The sequence below is a fragment of the Castor canadensis genome, chromosome 14 (genome assembly GCF_047511655.1).
Source record: "Castor canadensis chromosome 14, mCasCan1.hap1v2, whole genome shotgun sequence".
Lineage (NCBI taxonomy): Eukaryota > Metazoa > Chordata > Mammalia > Rodentia > Castoridae > Castor > Castor canadensis.
In genome coordinates this window covers 37,463,614-37,477,129 of record NC_133399.1, presented here as the reverse complement: position 1 = coordinate 37,477,129, position 13,516 = coordinate 37,463,614, and the positions used below count along the sequence as shown (strand labels likewise).

Here is a 13,516-nt window from a genome sequence, read left to right as displayed (position 1 = left end):
ACACTCCCAACATTCTGCTAAACTACTAACCCACCACTCAACTTGCAGAGGGATGGTCGGGGTTACCCACAGAGGCACTGATGCATGGCTGCCACTTCTGTGCTGAAGAATTACCCCTAAACATGGGACTGATTTCTGTGGCTCTTTGCTGTTGCCTGTGGACACACTGTCTTTTATTTGCCTCAGAAATACCAGTGTTTGCAGCTGAGTAGGTTCTTCATCCTGCTTACTCTCTGTAGAACTTCCAAGGTCCAACGGCCTCTTTCATTTTCCCTGTCTTGGTCTCTCTTAATCAAAACTATCAAGTATTATTTGTTCTACAAAGTTATCCTACAAGCTTTGCATTATTTGCCTTTTTGAAAAATGTAAAAGCTATAAATGGGGAAATGAATTTAAACCTCATAACTCCTGAATCCTTTGTACTTGAGCCTTTCTTTAGCTTGTCTCTCATGTCAGTTTGCTTCCAGCTGCTGTGTCCAATAGTTCCCTTCCAACAGGTTTGGGTGTTATTATTTTCACTGAATGTAAAGCCCCTCCCTTCAGTCACTTTAAGGGCCAGAAAGCTTCCACAAAATCATTGGAAACCCTTGTGGGTTTTGTTTGTTCTCTAGGTCCAGAGTATTCCACACTCTAAAACTGTTCATAAGCTACACTCTTCAGTATTCAAATTTTTTAATTGACTCTGTTACTCTTGGTATTATCAGATTTCACAGGTACTAACAGAAGACTAATTCAATGTTGATGATATGGCTCAGTTGCAGAGTGCTTGTCTAGCATAGGAAAGGACCTGGTTATCAATCCACAGGTGCTGTTCACAGGCAAAGAACGAATCACATTCTCTCATAATGCAGATGCAACACATTTGATGTTGATAAATATTTTGATCTGCAAAATCTTTTTCACATACCTAAAATTGCCCTCAGCACTGATTCAAAACTAAAGTAATGAAGTACATCAAGTTATTTTGATTATTATTATGGTTTTTCTGGCAGGACTGTGCTTTGAACTATAGACTTTGCACCTGCTAGGTAAGTACTCTACCATGTGAGGCATTATTTTTAAAATATATAATTTTATTTAATTTAGACACAAGCAAAAGCTCAAGGAACTTATAAGAATTTAAGAAAAAGTCAGATGGAATCAATTCTTAAAAACATTGAATCAGAAGCAGCTAAACTTCAAATTCAACTTGAATTAAATGAAATAGAATTGGAAAAGTACAACAAGGAGTACCTAGAGGAATTAAGTCAATTAAATGCACTGCAACATGAACCAATCATGTAAGTCAAATAGGGAATCATAGCAATAATTTAAGCTTAGTACTTGTTCTGTAATGCATATCTTTTAGGGAAGCTGGATCATGAGATTAATAGGATGTGAAAGCTGACTAATAGAATAATTTTGGAAAATATTGTTAGTAAATGAACATACATTTAAAATATTATTCGAAGATCATTCATATCAATGTCCTTTTTAGTTTCTTTTGGATTTATATGGCATTTTCCCACGTACTATTTTCATGTAATCAACCTTATATCTCAGACTTTCTGCTAAGTATTTTGAATCATTCTAACTAAGATAGTTAATCAGTTAAAAATGCTTCTCAGTTCACTGAATTCAATGGGACAAGTAAAACTAATACTGGTTTTCTGACCCAAGTCTGGCACTTGGCTTCTTTCCTTGTCTGTGTCCATGGGGTGACCAGCAGATGATGCATGGAGACAAACAGTATTTAGAGCTTTCCTACTCTCTGTAAAGGCACAGTAACGATACAGAGAAAGACTAACAAGGGGATAAAGTGAGAGTTATTTCACCAAGTGGTAAAAAATAGTGTGATGGTGTGTGTGTAAGACAGAGAGGGCAAGGCCCCTCTCTGAGGCCTGGGTGAGGATGGAAGAGAAAATTGCCTCAAGAGCCATTAGAGGGCATTGTGATCACCAGCCCAGCTGTCTCGTTCTGCCCACAGACTGTTGCTCTGAGTTGTTCCTCAGCGCCAAAAGCTTAGTGTGAAACAGGCTTAAGTAGTATGTAGGCTGTGAAATCTAACTAAATAATATAGCTTTGCAAAATAATGTTAGTAAGTGAAATTTCTTTTAAAAAGTTATCCCAAGGTAGCTTATGTTATGTACTCTCTTTGTTTCATAAGGCATTTTCCCAATTAACATCTCCTATCTAACTAGACCTCAGATTTTCTCCTATTTTGATTTTCTCTAACCAACACAGTAATGCTGCTTCTCAACAACTAGAAGTATTAAGGAATAGCTGCTCTTTGAGGATTCTGCCCTAATTCATCCCAAGGGGATATTAGAACTGCAGGCATATTCTGGAGCTTGGCAGTTTCTCTTGCTTATGGTCACTGTTGTACCAACAGAGTGTGGTGGGAGACAAACTGTCTTCATAGTTTTTCTTCATGGAGGCATATTCATGGTATAGAGGAATGATGAAAATGGGATGAAGTGAAAATTGGTTTTCAAAGTGATCAAAAATAGGTCCTTGGTCCCTTGAATGGGGTGTGAGCAAGACAGAAAGAGCAGGGCCCTCCTATATTGCCTTGGTGAGGATATAATGAGATAATGACGTCAAGAGCTATTTTACTTATTTTTGATCACTAGCTAAATTGCCTTGTTCTTCCCAGAGGTGTTGCTGAAGTCTTCCTCTGTGACAAATGCTTAACTTCACCCATGGAAGGTAGAGATGGTAAAAACACGTGCTTGCAAATGGGATAGTTTTAGGAACACCTAAGTAGGTTTACTAAATAAAAGTATTCCCAGCTTTTTTTCCAGTTTTATTTTGTGACTTGTATATATACTTAAAGTGTACAACATGCCATTTTAATTAATACATCTAATATCAAGTGGCTACCATTTCTCTCCCTCATTCTTTATTTGAACTACATTTAGTTCACCATCCCCTCAGTAATGCATTTACACCTGTAGAGAAATTTAAACCCACCATTGTATATAGCAGCTATGCTCTGACATTTTTAGTGTTAATATTCTGCTCAGTGGGATATTTTGTTTATTCTTCAGACATGTTGTTTTAAAAGGCAAGTTAGGTAGGAGTCCTTCAGTTACAAATGAAATGCTAAGTATTTTCCTCTTGCAGCATTCGCAGGACTAAGGAGTGCCTAGAAGAAGCAAAGAAGTTGCTCTTGAGGACTGAGCACAACAGGCCTATACTCGACACTATGAGGACAAGGCCTGTCACGGGCTGCCTTTCTGATGAGACTATGCACTGTAACTTGGGACTGAATAGAAGTTGCAACCCAAGAGGAAGCTTGTTTGCTCCTTCCTCAACAGAAAGCCTAGACCACTACCTGAGCGGGGTTAGCTGTATTTTCATTTTTTCTTTGTGTGTCACATTTCTTATGTAACTAATACTTACTTGTTTGATTGTCTTATACATATTCTATTAAGGTTGCAATAATGTGTTTTAATAATGGAATCAGAAATTATGTAATTTTTTAAAAAAGTTATGTAACTCACTTTGAAGACATATCATTTTTTAAATTTAACTCCATAAATGTAAGGAAACTGATACAGTTTCTTTTTGTACAAGCTGCATTTAAATTAGACTTAGAAAATGAGTACTACTGCTGGTAACTACAGGTATATTTGACAGGCAAGATTTTACCTTCCAAACGATTTCAGGGTTGCTGTATTTCATAACACTTGTAGATTTTCCTTGACCTTCCCAAGTTTACTGCTAATCAAAAGTGAATGATTCACACCCAATCCTTTAAGCAAAGATAAATGTGTATACCTTCATTGAATCTGACATGAATGCACTTTATCAATTTTGTAGGCCTGTTAACTAAAAAAGTTACATTATATTTATAAGTTAAACTTTGCCATTTATTTAAACAAGAACATATAATTAATTACCATCATATTTGTCACATGTTTGTGGTACTTGGGTTTGAACTCAGGGTCTACACCATGCGCCACAATGCCAGCCCTTCTCAGTGATGAGTTTTTTAAGATAGGGTCTCACAAACTATTTACCCAGGCTGGCTTTGAACCTTGATCCTTCTGATCTCTGCCTCCTGAGTAACTAGGATTACAGGCCCAAGCCACTCACACCCAGCTGTTTATCATATTTTCATCTCACTTTTTCTAAATTACGTTTATTGTGCCACCGTTTTTTATTGTGATTGCGATAGTTTTTGAAACTGTTAAAAAGGCAAATGTTAACAGTTTTAGTGTAGTCTTAGGTCTCCTGCTCATACATTCTACTTCTGATGACATACTTCTTAGGGCTCTATGCTCTTAGTGAATACTTCTGATGTCTCCATGCACTTTTATGTCTTTGAAAGTGTCCCTATGCTGCCTTGACTCAAATGATCCATGCTAAGGTAGCAATGATACCAAAACCCTTTAAATGAGAGCTACCATAAAAGCACTCATCACGTTCCTCCTCTCCAGCATTTCAGGACGACAGCACACCGTCCCTGCCTCTACTGTAGATGTAATGAAAGCTTCCCACCCAACAACCTGAATACATTCACAGTAAGTATCCGTTTCTGGGGATCTAAAAATCATTTCACCAATGACAAGCTGTATGAATTGTACAGAAAAAGTTCAAGTCCATTAGGCAGCTTGAGATAGTTGTGTAGCATTTGGTTATTTTGTGGACCAATTTTGAAAATTACGAAAACCAACTATTGGTACAAAATACAAAAACTAGAGAGCAGCTAGTTTATTTTGTGTATCATTATTATTAAAATATCTGGTTCAGTCAGCACGCATTAGTTCATAGATTAGTGGTGTTTTTGTGGTCTCCTTAATGCACAGAAAAGTAGCATAGGCCTGTTAAACCTGTGCAAATACAAAATGTTCTAGTTAGTTCTTACCAGAGAAATCAGGAGATGTTTGACTTTTCAAGAGAGTGATAGCTGAGTATGTAAATTAAGCATGACATAAAGGAACAATTTGGGGGAACTATTTTCCTTTATAGGTCAATAATTTTTCTATAAGGTATATATTTTAGTGAAAGAGTTTTATCAGATTATTTTCATGTGACATCTTAGTAAATAATGTAACATTGGAAAATAATATTAGTGCAAGATGATTTATATTCCATCCCCCTTTTGGTTTTATATGGCATTTTCCCACTTTATATTTCATATAATTAACCTTATCTCTTAGATTTTCTGCCAAGTTTTTAAAATCTTTCTAATTAAGGCAGTCATATTGTTATAAATTGCTTACCAGCACTGCCATAAATAGAAATGTTAAAGTACAACTATCCCTGGAGGATTATACCTTAACCCATAGGGTATTAAGATTAAGTAGCATTAATCTTAGCCCCTTGCCAGTCTGGCATTGGCAAATTTGTTTGACTGTCATCTTTCAGGTAATCATGAGAGGATTCCATGAGAGAAACTCTCATTAGCAGTTTTTTGTTCCAGATGAGAAGATTAAAAGAGAAAGATTAAAATGAGGATGAAGTTGAAGATTAATTCACAAAGTGGTTAAAATCTTTCCTGATCAGTGTGAAGGAATGTGTGGAAGACAGAAATGGAAGGTCACACCTGCAATGCCTTTGTGATGAAGGAAGGAGACAATTGCCTCAAGAGCTATTTAATGATGCCTGATCACCAACTCAGTTGTCTCATTCTGCACAGAGGCTGTTGATTTGAGATTTTCCTCAGTTCCAAAAGTTTCATTTCTCCCAATGGTGAAAGCAAAAGCCTGCAAATATATTTGAGGGTTTTAAAAAATTAGTTCTTAATCTAGCTTAAGAAGTGGCCATCATTTTTCTATGCACTGTTTGAATTATTTTTCAGTTAGTAAACCCTGTAGAAACATATGTACTTCCTTAGAACAAATTTTAACTTAAAATTAAATAAAGCTGCTATGTGGTGACAAATTATTCATGTTAATACCCTGTTTAATGGGAAAGTTTATTTACTCTTTTCATATATTTTTAGAAAAGGCATGTCACGTAGGAGTCCCTCAGGAAAAACGAAATGTCCATTTTTGCCGTCTTCACAGTTCTAATGCAATGCCAGAGGAGGCCATTCTGAAACTTCTGTTCAATTCAGCCAGATATTTCTACACTGAACATTTATTCCAAGGCGATCCACAGAATTTTCATGCTAAGATAAAACTTGATGACTTCTTCCTCAACCCGTTAGTTGAGGCCTGGAGTACTACCTGAGCAGGATTGGTATTTTCTTTCTTCCATTGAGTTTCAGATTCCTGACATAAGGTCACTGAAATGTAAAATTAAAAATGATTCGGGATGGTGTAGTAGACTCTTAGTCAAAAAAAAAAAAAAAACAAAAAGATTTAGATGTGGAAATAATTTTTAGACAATGTCTGTTTCTTTAGTGCTGGCTGGGCTGGAACTCACCATCTTCCTATCTCAGCATTCCCAATGCAGGGATTAAAGGTATGTGCCCCCATGCCCAGTTAGATGATGAATTTTGTTACATGTATTTTATCACAATTTTTTAAAAAGACGTCAGGATTCACAAAGAGGTACATCTGATCATATATTATCATTTCATTAAAATCCATAAATTCAGGCTGGGGTGCAACTCAGCGTTAGAGCACTTTCCTAGCACATGTAAGACTCTGAGCTGCATTCTAGTAATGCCAAAAGCAAAAAACATGCAAAAGTTGACTTTGGTCCTCCCTATTTAAAAAAATTTTTTTTCAAGCACAGCAAATTATTCAATTTAACCAGTGGATTCCTTCCTAAAGAAGAATATTAAATTGGTGCTAATGAGAAGGCTTTACATCCAGGCACATTAATCATATATGTTCCTAGTAATCCAGATTCCCTTGGCAATAAGCAGAATGCGCCCTGTGGGCAGCATCTCTCCATGGGTACCCCTGTCCTTAGGTTCTTACAAATGACTGGTGAGGAGTACTGGACAACCAAGTGCTGTGTAGACCCTACACAGCATCCACAGCTTTGGGGATCACAACATGTCACGTGTTGTGAGGTGGGAACTTCTACTGGGGACAGAGGGTGAGGCGGGGGATTGGGAGGTACCGGATGAGGTCCCACTCACTTGCTTGACTGGCTTTGATCCACTGCAGTGAGTGGCAGGGCTTTCTCAGAGCCGATGGTGTCTGCTCCATTTTGCAGCTCAGAGATCTGGCACCTTCCCTGGAAACCCCATCACTCTTCCCTAACCCTGTGTTTTGAGCCAAGACTGTGTTCCATGTCAACCTGAACCACTCCATCTGCCTGGCCCAGCCTCCTGTCTGGGCCATAGTGGTGGGCTTCCCTGGGGTGGGTTGAGGACTTCCTGCTGGAGCCAGCTGTTTCACTGTGGTGCTGAATGGCAGGTAGACCATCAGGGTGGCATCCATCAGTTCATGGCTTAATCACCAGCCTTCTGTGCTGGCATTTGCTGCTGTAACGTCAGGTGAGGTGATGGCCTGGAGGAAGGAAGGCTCTGACATGCAGTCAGGAGGCCTGCCTGTGTGGAAGGCACAGGCCTATCCCATTCTCCAGATGGCAGCCACACTCCTGGTGCTTTCCAGAGCCTCCACTGTGGCAGGACTCAGGTCCTATGGTCTTATGTCATGCAGCTGTTCCCAGGGCAATTATAAAGTTTCCTGGCCTGCAGTAATTGAGGTGTGGCTATTACCCCCAGAAGCAGGAACAGGGCCTGATCAGTGACCTTGAAAGATGCCACCAAAACCACTGTGAGGCAGGTGAAAGGAGGCTATTGACAGGGACTGTCTTCTGACCCCATAGCAGCCTTGGCTCCAGGCACATGTGAAGTTAGGGTGAAGAAGTTGGACTTTGAAAAGCAGGAGATGAAAGGAAAAAACACAATACCAGAACATCTTTAATCCCCTTGCAAGGTGGAGGTGGACTATGAGAAGAAGCTGAAGGAGACACAGGTGATGTGGTATGCAGGGCTCAGGGTGCAGCCTTAACCAAGTTTCTCCTAGGTGGTGATGTCTCCTTCTTAGGCTCTGACTGGATGGAGCCTGGGTATCAGCCTGGCACAACAGGTGCCAGCCTGCCTGTTTCCTCTTCTTAAAGCCAACCAAAAGCCCTCATGGTCTGGTTCACTGCTTTGCCCACAGATACAAGAGTTAGACCTTGTGCCTGCTCCCCCAAAAGAATGTGACCAGTGAACAGAAGCTCCAGAGCCGTCAACTTCCTTCTGTTCCTCTTCACCAGCTTCTTGCTCATGACCAAGAAGAAGCTGCCCCTGGATGGTATCCTGTTGGGGTATGGCATTGTTTTCTGTGAAGTCTGCTGATGGGGCCATCTTGTGTTGGGTCTGATGGTTTGAATCACTTCTCTCACAGATGTGCCCAGGCTGTGGCTGCTGCTTGCTTCACCCCAAAGTCAGACTGTGAAGGTGCTGTGTGGCCTTCTTGCACTTCACAGCCAGCAGCAACCTGGACACATGGAGTCCAGGCCCATGTGTGTCTCAAAGGCTAATCAGGGCTCTTTTCTTCATGTGTTCAGACTCAAGATAACATCACATTCAGGTGAGGCCTGGCCCATAACAAGAACAAATCTCCTACTTCACTTTGCCCAAGACTGACACTGAAATGAGGATTTAGTCGTAATTTGATAAAGAGGTGACTTCATGTTTTAAATTATGTGTGACCAATAATTTTATTTCCACCATTGATTTGAATTCTTCATGGTAGAAACGACAGCACATTAAAAGTGATGACTTTCTTGCTTCCAACATAAGACTTGTGGCCCACGCAGGGCGATGAGATTTGCCTGAGGTGCAATGGGGACCTGGCATCCCTGTGGAAAGAAATTGGCCATGTCATCAAGGTTCCCAATAGTATCCTTCATGTGTGCAGGGCAGGGCAGCTTGCAGGAGAGTCATAGGATCATGGGTGGCAGGGTGTGGTATGGGGTCATGGGTACTGGTCCATTTGACCTTTAGCTGCACCAAGGAAAACCCCAGACCCTTAACCTTGGATGAGAAAGGCATGTGTCCTCTTTGCTCATGCAGGAGTTCCAAACTGGTGGCACCTTATAATCCTAGGTCAGAAGACAGCTCCACTCCTCTCCTCTTTTTGTGTTTGAGTGTGCATGCAAGACTGAGAGTAAGAAGGGACTAGAGCTCACTGTGATGGCAGAAGCTTTCCACAGGGCTACTGCTCTCTGACTGCACTTTGGCTTTGTTCACTGTCAGTGCTGCCAGAAAGGGTCTTGTAACTCACCAAGTAAAGACTGAGCCAAGTCCCCTGGGAGAGGTGACTTTAGACAAAGAAACAAGCTTAACTCAGTGACCAGATTATTGTGAAAGAGTCATACTGAACTCTGCAGCAGTGTGGGCACACCCATGGAGGTCACTCACTGCTTCCAGGTAGATTTCATGTGGAAGTTGACCTTGTTTAGCAGGTATGTCTGCCCTCTTTCCTTTGGCACTTCTACCCTCTGATTTGCAGTCACTTGCTGTTGTCGGGGTCACTGTTGTCCATGCCCAGTGTCTATGATTGCTGTCTTATCATGCTGGTGATGAGAGGTGATCCACGAGAGGTGTCTCATCACGATGCATGTCACACACCCAGTACTCTATTCACAGGATGCAGAGTGTGTTGAAATGGAAACATTTTCTGTGGAAGTCTTTTGCATCAGGCTACAAGACACGCAGCCATGAATTGAAGGACAGAATCATCAAGATGTAGTTGCTGACATAGGCAAGGGCTCTGCACCCTCAACCACACTCGGGTTCACAACACAACCTCCTCCTGTGGCCTTCAGGGAGGGCTCCTAACAACTGCCCCCCTAACTACCATGTGGCCTTTCAGATGTACATCATGAAGACTGTGCTGCAGAGACCGTGGCTCCTAATCCAGGGCTGCCTGGACACTGGAAGATGACAACATCATCCACCCTCACCTACCACCTGTCTTGACAGGGCAGTGGATAGGATGTGCATTCCTGGGACGAGATCTGGTATGTGGGTGGTGAGACAGTGGGGGTGTCCCATGAAACCTGGCACTCGGTTCCTTCCATTACTGGTCTTAAATACCACCTTTATGGCCTGCTTCTGTCATAATGCTGGTCAGTGTGTCATGAGTGCCATTGTGCTTGTGCCATTCAGAAGCATCCACATTGAGGACAGGCAGGAGAAGATGTGGAGTGTAGCTGCTAGCAGCTCTTCTCCTGGTTCAGGACAGTTAGGTCTAGGCAGAGAGACAGGAAGCTCAAACTGCTATAGGGGCTTCAGCTTCTCGGGTGTCATGATGCTCTGGCCTGTGGCCATCTTCCCAAGGTGTCCCTGCTGTCTGTGCGGGAATTGAGGCAGTCTTGGGTCATTAGCATTTACTGAATTTCCTCTGGGGAAATGCTGGGATGTTGGCATCTCGTCCCAGGTCTGTGAATCAGGTGACAGACAGATGGGACTGAAAACCTTCAACCTCTGTGCCAACAGCCACAAGGCAAGTGACTCCATGGTGTCCTTCCTGGCCCAGCATAACCAGATCAGGAACATGGGCAGGTGGGTGTTGGGCTGCCCCGGGGCTCAGGTACAGCCTGGTGTGTGCTGAACTCCACCTTCCAAACCACCAATTCTTACAGAATGCTGGAGCTGCAGAAGCTTGCAGCTGAGGGAGGAGTCTGTGGAGCTGTCATCTGTGCACGAGAAGCAATACCTCCCCCTGTACCACACAGTTGACAGAGAGCTGCTCAAAATGAGTCCACATTCATCCCCTGTTCCTCTGGTGCAAGCAGGTAGATGGCCCCACCTCTGCTGCAGGCTTACATGGAAGCCAGTGTGAATGACCCTACAACTTCCTGCCATGTTAGTTGATACCTGCAGTGCAGGCAAGAATAACAAAGGCCCTGGGAGGGGCTCCTTGAAGGGAACTCATGGACCCACAGGCCTATGCTCCACACTCAAAGCCTGGCCATGATGGGTCCTGAGTGAAGACGCAGTGTTGTGACTTAGTGCTGTTCAAGTCATTATGTGTTCTGATCATATTTTCTGCCCACATTTTTACGGCTTACAATCAAATTTCTTGGTGGTGGGATATAGATCCAGGGCCCTTCATTCCCTGTTTGTGCCATTTGGGCCATTTCACACCTGATAGTTTCAATTTGTGTGGCTCTCTCTCACAGCTGATACCCATGGGTGGTACTGCCAGCTGGCCTGGTTGTGATTTGCAAGAAGGCAACCAAGGCTGGGCTCAAATAGCCAACATGGAGTGTTACAAAGCCACATGGGAGCCAAAGACCCAACATGGGTCTGAGGAGGGTGGACCCAGCCTGCAGGAACAGCCTCTTTGAGCCAAATTGTGCCATTTGGAAGACACATGGTCAGCCAGAAAATTTTAAAACCACTTGCTCTCTTCCAGCCTCACATGTCCATCTGGGATCCCCGGCATGTCTCCAGTGATTGAACCCATCACAGGATGCCATACAGAAGCCAATCCTGGACAACTGACTTTCATTCAAACAGCCAGTAAAGCAACTTGCAAAGATGGAGAACAAGGCCAGTTTCCTCACTGAAGTTACTTTTTGGGTCCTGGCACTTGGTGCTCATTATTGCCAAGATGATACCTGGCACAATGTTGTTCCTGTGGCACAGCCAGGAAGGAAGATGTGGTTTCCCCAAGCCCCAAGCTCTTAGTGAGTTCTCTTTGTTGTCCCATTTCACATGGTTAACACCCAGTCATCACATCTCCAGAAGTTCTCTATGAAGTATAAGCAAACCATGCACTTGTTGTGGCCTCACCATGTACACACACTTGGGTAACCAGCACCGAAACCTTGAGACAGACTCTGACCAGCTCCCAGGAACAAACTTATTCCTGCAGAGATCACAATCTAAGGCCACACTGTAGTCAATGACAAGCGTACAGGGCCAGATTGGAGCCCGTGACCACCATCTAGGAACACACTGAAACCAGTGACCACCATCCAGGGACTGACTGGAGCCAGTGACCACCATCTAGGAACACACTGAAGCCAGTGACCACCATCCAAGGTCATACTGAAGCCAGTGACTACTATCTAGGATCATGCTGTAGGCAGTGATCACCATACAGGAATACTCTGGAATGAGTAACCACCATCCAACATAATGACTCCACAGGGTGTCCTGGAGTGTCCATCTTCAGTGTCAGTTTAGGCCATTTCTCACCCATGAGTGGAAAATTCCAATGGAGCAGGTAAATATCTATGAATTGACCATCTTATGCTAAAAGTGTGAGGACATACACATGGCTAGGTATGGCCACATCAGCGTGAAGGGCCTGAAGGTAATGGTGGCTCATTCACACCATGTCATAGCACAGCGGCTAGAGGTGCCTACATGGTGGGGCCCAGGGCTCAGGATAAGAGCAGTGAGGCTGGAGTGACAATCTCTGGACCCTAATCAATGACATGTGAGGCTCAGTGAGACCACAAGTTCAGTCATAAGGTCTTACAGTTTCTCTAAGCTGTGACAGTTACATTTCTAGAAGGAAATAGAATACTCCATAGTCCTGGGCTAAGCAAAGTATATCTTAAATGGGCCTCGAGAAAATGGTAGCAACTCAGCTAGTGCCAGCTCAGCGAGTGGCAGCTCAGCCCTTGTGTGGCCTCGCTCAGTCCTAGTCATCTTTGTTCAGATGCTAGTTCAGTGTTCACACAGCAATCTTTGGGTTCAGTCGACATGGCAGGCACTGAAATGTGTGTCTCTGATATGATATCTTGTGTCTTTTTCTCCCCTGCTGGTAGTGGACCATGTGCAGAAAGTCTGTGACTTCCAGGGCACCCAGCCTTATAAACCCATGTTCTTCTGTATGACTCAGGGCCAGGAGAAGATGGCCAGTTCAGCACATCCTATCTGAACAGGTAAACATCTGCAGGCTTTGGGGGCCACCTGTGTGGGGCACTGAAAGTCTTTCAGATGGTAGATTTATAGCACTTCATTTCCACATGTATCCAATATGTTTGTTTTTATCTGAGTTCCTTTTTAAGCCCCAAGTGAGTCTTTTCCATTCCTCTGACCACAATACTGAAGGATTAGGAAGCCCACTATAGGCAACAGGTTGTGGAGTGGGCAATACCAATGTGACCTTTATGATGTCTCTGTGCCTCAATTTGTCCCCTGGGTAGCTATTGGGAAATGCCAGGCTGGATTTTGGGTATCCCTACCCCAGAACAGCCTCTATTGGGACAGAAGAGCCCACATCTGAAAATTCGGTCTTGTCAGGACAGAAGCTGCCAACATGGAGAGGATCACCAGGAATCTGCTGAAAGCAGGTGCCATACCTGACAAGATTGTCACCATCACAGCCTGTGAGGGCAGATGCTCCTTGCTTCCGCAGTACATGTGGTTCAGTGACTCTCTGCACACCATGAGCTACTAGCCACGTCCATTTCAGGTGCCCTGCCACCGATGCCTGGGTGCCACATTACATTCTGCATCACATAACAGATGTTTACCTTGAAGTTGGCCTTTGTGAGGAATGCCCATCACTGGCTGAGCTCAGAACATTTGCAGAATCATGAATCATCCAGCAGTTTGGGAGGCCATTTGATCGCACATTACCAGTGTCCCTGCCAGTGTCTTCTGCAA

At 43.1% G+C, this 13,516-nt stretch overlaps 1 protein-coding gene across 1 annotated transcript in view; it reads left to right on the top strand.

The window, feature by feature from the left end:
* LOC141416804 (ankyrin repeat domain-containing protein 26-like) overlaps positions 1–6,396 on the top strand; it is a 941,494-nt gene extending 935,098 nt beyond the window's left edge. Inside the window, exons 5-8 of the mRNA XM_074054274.1 lie at positions 1,087–1,280; positions 3,106–3,325; positions 4,425–4,508; positions 6,336–6,396. Of these exons, the coding sequence (XP_073910375.1) occupies positions 1,087–1,115 (29 nt within the window). The 3' untranslated portion in view covers positions 1,116–1,280; positions 3,106–3,325; positions 4,425–4,508; positions 6,336–6,396. The remainder of the gene's footprint in view (positions 1–1,086; positions 1,281–3,105; positions 3,326–4,424; positions 4,509–6,335) is intronic.
* The last annotated feature ends 7,120 nt before the right edge of the window (positions 6,397–13,516 follow it).